This window comes from Microtus ochrogaster, unplaced genomic scaffold (assembly GCF_000317375.1).
Source record: "Microtus ochrogaster isolate Prairie Vole_2 unplaced genomic scaffold, MicOch1.0 UNK90, whole genome shotgun sequence".
NCBI lineage: Eukaryota > Metazoa > Chordata > Mammalia > Rodentia > Cricetidae > Microtus > Microtus ochrogaster.
In genome coordinates this window covers 1,222,964-1,231,633 of record NW_004949188.1, presented here as the reverse complement: position 1 = coordinate 1,231,633, position 8,670 = coordinate 1,222,964, and the positions used below count along the sequence as shown (strand labels likewise).

The following is an 8,670-nucleotide window of genomic DNA, read 5'->3' as shown; positions in this document are numbered from 1 at the left end:
AAAAAAAAAAAAAATGATCTACAAAAGATGGCATTTTAAGTAACAGCCCCATGGCTGGCAGTCGTCTTACTGAACTTAAAGGGTATGTGCCATGAACTTTACCTCACTGTCTTAAGACGCCATGTGGTATAAACCAAGCAAGGCAGCACTTATAAAATTCCTCAGTCCTATTGCTTATTATTATATTTCTTTTTAGACTCAGGAAACACAACAGGCCTAAAATATTTTGGTATGGATTATGATGATAAAACTTTAAGGTTATAAAGGTCTACTCAGATTAACAAAAGCTGATTTAGAGATTTACACCTAACTACTACTTATGGCTTTGCTAACTGTTCAACCCCAGGCTTCTAGAAAATTTAGATAAGTAACAATATATGTTTGATAAATAAGCTATATTTGGTAAGGTTTATAAATTCCTAAGGTCTACTCAAGGTTACAGTAACATTTGTCTAGTGTGGTGATATTTTTGTTTGTGCTCTAGCAAATAAAGCTTGCCTGAAGATCAGAGGGCTGAGGTACTCATTAGTTAATCACAGAGGTCTGAAAGTCTGTATAGATAGACAGGAAGTGATATGGCTGGGCGGAGAGAGGAATATAAGGTGGGAGGAGACAGGCACTCGGCCCCATTTTTGGCTGAGGAGTTAGCAAGGTAAGAACTGGCTGCAGGTTGCTCCTTTGTCTCTCTGATCTTTCAGCATTTGCCCCAGTATCTGACTCTGGGTTTTAATTATTAAGACCAACTAGAACTCATGCAGCAATTGGTGCCTAACATTAAGGCTGTGTGCCCAGGGCTTTGCAGCCAGTGGGAGCTGCACATGGAGGTTCCCACTGGGGTCACTGCCCCCGCTGGCTAGATTTTCATTTCTTTTCCCCACAAGCCTCTGAGTAAGCTTGGGATTTTCCTGTTACAGCCTCTCTACAACCGTCTCCAGCTGACACCCAAACTCCAGAAGCACCTGGGCTCCAAAGGCCACAGAACTTCCCTGACCTAGAACAACTGGCTCTGCCTGCAGGCAGGTCTTGCCATATGTGCTTCTTCTGCACAATCCTGTGCGCATTTTCCAGACAGCTGGCTCCCTCTTGCTTCCCTAGAACCCTCAGGCTGCCACTCTCAGCTCACTGCTACACGCTAACAGCTGCAGCTGCCCTCAGCCAGACTGTGACCACCTGTGCTCTCCCCCAGACGTGCTATACCTCACAGGTCACCGTCACTGTCAGCAGGTTTGGAGAGACGACTGGGAATTCTTAAAGGGAGGAATTAGTTAAAAGGGAAAAAATGGGAAACATTATTCTGATGTGGGAGTGTCATATATCAATCTGTTGATTTCATTGGTTAAGTAATAAACTGCTTGGGCTCATAGCTTAGAACATAGGTGGGTGGAGTAAACAGAACAGAATGCTGGGAGGAAGAGGAAGTGAGCTCAGACTGACAGCTCTGCTCTCTGGAGCAGAGATGCCATGCTGCCTGCTCCCGGGCAGACACATGCGATGAAGCTCCAACCCAGGATGGACGTAGGCTAGAATCTTCCCGGTAAGACCGGTGCTACATAGATGATTAGAAATGGGCTAAATTAATATGTGAGAATTAGCCTAGAAGAGGCTAGATAGAAATGGGTCAAGCAGTGCTTAAAAGAATACAGTGTCCGTGTAATTATTTCGGGGCATAAGCTAGCCAGGCGGCCGGGGTGCTGGGAACACAGCCCTGCAGCTCCTATTTCAACACTATTCCAATGGCGGGAGGGAATTAGGTCCCCGTATGATAATATGCTGGACGGTCTGAAAATAAAACAATTTACATAAGAGGGTAAATAATTTAGGTGAGATTTATGTGATGTCAATTATAAACATTATCAGTTTTATTGATTTATTGGGAGGTGATGTGGGATTCCCCTCTGTATGCTGTGAATACCATTGGTTAATAAAGAAACTGTCTTGAGCCTGTGACAGGGTAGAATAGAATAGAGCTAGGCAAAGAAAACTAAACTGAATGCTGGGAGAAAGGAGGCAGAATCAGAGATAAGTCATGAAGTTACTGCCAGAGACAGACGTGCTGAAACTTTGCTGGTAGGCCACGACCTTGTGGTGATGCACAGATTAATGGAGATGGGTTAAACTAAGATGTAAGAGTTAGCAAATAAGAAACTAGAGCTAATGGGCCAAACCATTTAAATAATATGATTTCTGTGTGATTATTTTCAGAGTCTGGGCAGCTGGAAAGTGAACAAGCGGCCTCCTTACAACAGGTATGCCTGTACAAATTAAGACTGACAATGCTCCAGCATATGTCTCTGGCAAATGAAACAGTTTTTTGCTTATTACAATATAAAGAGTATTACAGGTATACCATGTTCCTATAGGAGAGCAGTTATAGAAGATCAAATTGAACTCTAAAGGATATGTTAAATAAACAGAAAAAGGTTAAAGACCCCCGGAAATAAAGATTGTATAATGCTTTAACTTTGAATTTTCTAAATGCTAATGAGAAAGAAACAACAGCTTCGGAGAGACAGTGGATAGTAGAAAAATCTATGAAATTAAATCAGCCTGTATACTTTAAAGATATACTGAACTCAGAATGGAAACCAAGATTTGTGTTACATTGGAGAGGGATTTGCTTTTGTTTCCACAGGAGAAGAAAATTGATAAATGTTCAATTTGAACAAAAGAGATCTCTTAATTAGAAGAGATGATAGTTCATCAATCAGTGTGACCATTCAATCTAACTTATATGACTAAAAAATGCTTCTCATTTGATCAGATATAACTTCCCAAAAGGGAACCTTCCCAAAGTCAGGGTTGGGGAAGGGTTGTCCTTTTGTCTCTTCAGGAGAATAAACAACCACTGGACAGATGAGACGTCTGAAGAAAAAGGACAAATCATTCAGAAAAAAGCGTACCAAGAAAAAGAGTAAATTGGCCTATTGGTATATCACATTTCCAAGAGGATGAAATTTTATGGCTACAGAGCAGAAGAGGGCATCAGACCTCATTACAGATGGTTGTGAGCCACCATGTGGTTTCTGGGAATTGAACTCAAGACCTTTGGAAGAACAGGCAATACCCTTAACTGCAGAGCCATCTTTCCAGCCCGAGGATGAAATTTCATAAATCTTCCCAAATGTTTGTTTCTGCTGTTCTCTACAGACATGTAATGGAAATGGACTATTGTATCCCAGTCCAGTTAAAGACTAAAGCTGGCTGTGGAGTTGGACTGTGGCTCTCTCCTTTTCTAAACCCAAGCATGCTTGTTAAAGTAAAATCCCTAACCTTTGTCTCACGTCAGAAGAGCCACCTGATATGAACAGAAGAAAAACCAAAATTAGGGATTACTCTATTGCCACTAATCTCATAATCCTTTAGTTTTATTTTGACTCTTTGGAACTTTTCCATAAGACATGAATATTATCTCAAAATTTATAAAATTAATATATCTGTATGCATTAAAACATTTTTGGTCATGATATTAATGGTCATATAGAGTACTAATTCTAGAAAAAGACTCCCTCTAGCTTTCTGTACATGATCTTGGTTTGAGGTTTAATTCCTAGATAACTAGGAATTAAGTTTTTATACTATGGATGTACATAACAAATATTGATCTTTTAACCTCTTTGAGATCCACTGTATATGACATTTAAAATGTTTTTCTGCAGGGAACCATGACCACTTAACAGTAACCTCTGAAGTCTCCAAAAGGAGGAAGGGAACCATGACGATTCCACTAGAACTATGATAACACTCCTAAACTGAAAAACACCACCTAAAGATTGGCTTTGGACTACAAACAGTTTCTAGGTGGCTAGCTGAAATGATCCAGTCTAACAGACTACTCTAGCAGGACTTGGGACATTCCCAGTATGTAGAGAGTGAACAACAAACGATATAGCGACCTCTCCCAGGACTTGCCCCAGACAGTAGGAAGTATTTTAAGACATGAAGCCCACTTTCCCAAGAGGTGGGGTGAGTGGTTTTTGGTTGTTCAGTGGGTTATGGATATTTGTCATTGTTTAGGGGAATTGGTCACAAATTGTTATTGGTAATGGTCAGGAAAAAAGAGGAACAAAGGAGTTTAGATTCAGGGTTCTCATTTTGAAAAGAAGGGGGATATAGATATGATAGGATATAAGGGTAGATTATTGAGTCTACTCTGAAAAGAAAAAGGAGATATAGAAATAGGATAAAAAGGTAGATTATTGAATCTACTTTTAAGCCAAAAAAAGCAACCATCAGTTTAAATATTTTACACTGGTATGGATTTTTGTATATTGATACACATTTAAGGTTATTTTTGTTAAAACATTCTGTATATACATTTCTAATCTTGCTCAAGATATTGTATCTATACAGCTCATTGGACAATGTAATGGAAATTTCTACTCCTTGAAAGTTATTATTACTAACTATTTAGGATAATAAGGAAATGCAAATTAGTAATTAGTCACCTATCACAATTGAACTTGTAGTCATATAAGGTATTTTTTCAAGGTCAAACAAATATATTTTAGATAGGTTGTCTTCAAACACTTCAGAGATCTACAGAATATGGCATTTAAATTAATAACATAGGTTCGTTCCTTTTCTTTTTTTTTATGACAATGAGACATTTCTGGTCCTGGCAACACCATTCTGCTTCAGAGAAAAGGATGGACATTGAAGAAACTCCATATGGAGTTTACTTTCTTTGTGGTAAAAGTTAGCCACTGGGCAAGAAAGTGCCCTTGACTCAATTGCTGACCGTACGCTGTCCAAATCGGACAAAGAGGACACAAAAGAGAGTGACTGTCAAACTTTGCCAAGACAAGTTAGGACAGTCCTTTGGAATATCCTGCTTCACAGAACAGTCTTTCAAATATGCTAGGCCTGTAGGCCAAAGATGGATGCACAACACTGCAGAGGACCTTTGGGTGATTGCTCAGTCAGCCAGCTGTTTCTGTCATTTTTCACATTATTTTGGAAGTTCCTTGCTTACATTTCTTGCTTACTCAGGTAATATTTCCTTCTTGGGTCTCTGAGGGAGTTGAAAACTTTATAGTTACAGTTTTCCTTGTTACCAGATTCAGAAAAGAAATTCACTAAAGAAGTGTGGCTTTGTTGGAGTATGTGTGACCTTATTGGAGGAAGTGTGTCACTGTGGGGGGTGGGCTTTGAGTTCTCCTATTTTCAAACTACTCTGAGTGTCACAGGCCATTTTCTGTCGTCTTCTGATTAAGATGTAGCCAGCACCATGTCTACCTGCATGACACCATGCTTCCCGCCATGATAATAATGGACTAAAACTCTGAACTGTAAGGAGGCCACCTGAATTAAATAGAGTTGCTGTGGTCACAGTGTCTCTTCATAGCAATAGAAACCCTGCCTAAGACATCCCAGGTGGTCCAGCCTCACAGATTGCTCCAATAAGACCTACACTTCTCTAACAACAGATAGTCTTGAAGAGCCTGGATAGTCATTGAAATTGCCTGTTCTTCTCGGCCTTGGCCAACATCCCAACTTTCTTGAGTACCTAACAATGACACCCCAATGTCAACAGGAAAAAGTCACAGAAAAGACTGCATCCCTCTTATCACTGATTATCAACAAACAGACTGGGATGTCAGGTCTCAAACCTGGGACAAAAGGCTAACTGAGCTGCCTATTTTCACAAAGTGGACATGGCTGCTAGCTTTCCCCAGCATCCTTCAGTCCCTACCTTTCACAGGGTATGGCTGGCATATCCTTACCCTTACCCCAAATTTCCTAGCCCATGGGCTAGACTACCTTTCTCCCAGCTGCTCTTCCTTATATAATCCAGCCATTTTGGTTACCAGGCCTTTTGGTCTACCCTATACCCTCTTGGTCAGTCTCTTGGCCCAGGCTGCCCCTCTTGGCGAGGCAATTCTCTCCTGTCTTTCCTCCCCGCCCCTCTCCTCACATGGCCAGGCTCAGGATCACATACCCTCTGGACTGACCCAGATGTTTCTGCCTCTGGCTATACTTTCCCTTTTATCTATAATAAGCCCGCCTCCTCCAGTGATGTTCTTCCTTTTTCATTCAAGATTCTTGCTGTATGTGTGTACGTGTGTGTGCATGCATATGTGTGTGGGAGAGAGAGAGAGAGAGAGAGAGAGAGAGAGAGAGAGAGAGAGAGAGAACAAGGCGGAGTACCAGTTTTTAAACAGGGAACACAACTAGGCAGTGGTACCTCATTTTTTTCCAGGCTGTACTCCTCCATCATCTTGTCTCCCTGCTCCTGAAAGGTGATGATGATCAAGGCCACAAAGATGTTGACAAAGAAGAAGGGAAACACTACAAAGTACACCACGTAGAAGATGGACATCTCCATGCGATACCCGGGGCTGGGGCCCTGGTTCTCAAAAGTGGCATCCACTGAGTGCTTGAGGACCCTGTGAAATGTGGGAGGAGACAGGAGAGCAGCAGAGGGGATGGGAAGGGCAGGGACACAGGAGGGTGGGGGAGAAAAGAGATGGAAAAGAGATAAGCTCAGTCAATGCCTTCTGAGAAGCACTGGGTTGATTATGTGCCAAAGAACGCCGAGCATTTCACACACTTTCCCAGCAGCCCTGGCTCCACTTTGCACACAGGGAAACTGACATTCAGCAGTTTGGTGACTCTTCTAAGGACCCCTTGGTTGGTATCTAAAGCCAGGTTTGTGGTGACAGATGAGGCAGGGCATCTTGGACGCAGGCATTGGCCAATGTGGGCATTTAAACACAGGTGGTGGTGGGTGTGAAGGAGGTTCAGCAGCAGCACCGTAAAGACGCACAGGATGTATGGCTTAAAAACTCTCTTGGTGGAGTTCGGTGCCTTGAATGTGTTCCATTGGTTCTGTGGTTCTAGTGCCCTTGGTTCCATTCCCAGCACCACATACACACAGACACAAAGTTTTGTGTTTGGTGAATGCAGTGTTCATGGCTGTCTTGCTCTGTAAATAATCTCTAACCAAAGGAAAAAAAATTGGTGTCTAAACAGTGCCTATGTATAGCAGATGTGATAACATATATGTTCACCGTGATGAACATGGGTACCTTGTTTGGACAAATCATTTCTGTGTGACTATGACTTTCTTCTTAAATTTATCTTTGTGTGTGTGTGTGCGTGCGCGCCTATGAGGCACATGATGCAGGTACCCAGAGGCTAGAGGAGGATGCTGAGTCTCCTGGAGCTGGAGTCACAGGCGATGTGAGCCATCATCCCTGGGTTCTGGGGACTGTCAGGTCTTCTAGGAGAACTGCAAGCATTCTTGTGCACTGGGTCCCAACATTTAAATGTATTTATTTGTGTGCGCATGCCTGCCATGTTAGGGAGGATAACTTTTTTTTAAAAAAATATTTACTTATTATGTATACAGTGTTTTGTCTGTATGTATGCTTGCTGGCCAGAAGAGGGCACCAGATCTCATTATAGATTGCTGTGAGCCACCGTGTGGTTGCTGGGAACTGAACTCAGGACCTCTGGAAGAACAGTCAGTGCTCTTACCCTCTGAGCCATCTCTCCAGCCCCGGGAGGATAACTTTTGGGAGTCAGTTCCTTCCTTGAACCATGCAGGTCCGTTTGCCTGCTGAGCTACCTTGCTGACCCTGCCTTATTCTGGGAGACAGAGTCTCTTGCTGACCCTGGAGCTTGCTGGTTTAGCCAAGCTGGACAGCCGCGGAGCTCCTGGGACTAGTACTGGGGACTGAAGTATGTGTCTGCATGCCTGGCTGCTATGCAGCTGCTGAAATTCAAACTCAGGCATTTTACCAACAGACTCATCCCCCCAGCCCTGGGGCTCGCTCTTTCTTCTTAATTTTTATTTTTTAAAAGATTTTATTTAAAACTGTGTGTATGTGTGAGTACATGCACACAAGTGCAGTGCCCTCAGAGCTCGGAGGTAGCAGCTCCCTAGAAGTGCAGGTGGTGAAGTCTGCTGTGAGAGCTGGGAGCCCAGTTCCTGCCTTCTGGATGCATAGCAGAGCTGCTGAGTCTTGAGTCTTTGTTCTGTGTCTCACTGTGCAGCCCTGGGTGGTCATGGCATCAGGCTCAGAGAGATCCCTGCTTCTGCCACTGTCCTGGGATGCTGGGGTTAAAGTCACAGCTACCATGCCCAGTAAGGCTGTTGTTTTTAAGTTTGTGTTCACATTTGTGCTGCTGGGGGAGTAACCTGGGTTTCCCAGCAGCTAGGCAGGAGTTCACCATCAGAGCCACACTCAGCCCCGTGGACAGCCCCTAACTATAAGAGTGCCATCTTGGTAATGACCTTGGGCACAGAACCAGGCTCTGACACCCCTGTCCTCCCCGCTCCTCCACTCCGCTCCCCTGCTCCCGGGGTCCCCAGCCCTCGCCCTTCCATGCGGGCCACTCACTGCGGCCAGCCCTCGCCCGTGGACACGGTGAAGAGCGTGAGCAGGGCCCAGAGCATGTTGTCGTAGTGGAACTCGTACTTCTTCCACTCTCGGTCTCGGGCCTTCACCTCGTTCTTCTCATACAGGAGGTACTTGCCTCTGTCACAGAGAGCTGGTTAGTCAGCAGGGCGCCACCACCTCCCTAAGGCCATTTGTGCTGCCTGGAGGTGCACAGCACTGTCCCTGTGGGAGCCGAGACCCTGGCTGGAATGTGGGTGTGGGGACACAGACTGGGCGGGGAGGCAAACACAGGGACGCCCTATTTCAGGGTTCTCACACAAGAGGC

The 8,670-nt window shown here is 43.9% G+C and overlaps 1 protein-coding gene across 1 annotated transcript in view; it reads right to left on the bottom strand.

The window, feature by feature from the left end:
- Nucleotides 1–8,670, bottom strand: part of Cacna1a (calcium voltage-gated channel subunit alpha1 A) — a 243,021-nt gene that overhangs the window by 60,304 nt on the left and 174,047 nt on the right. Inside the window, 2 exon segments of the mRNA XM_026777920.1 lie at nucleotides 6,185–6,386; nucleotides 8,346–8,483. Of these exon segments, the coding sequence (XP_026633721.1) occupies nucleotides 6,185–6,386; nucleotides 8,346–8,483 (340 nt within the window).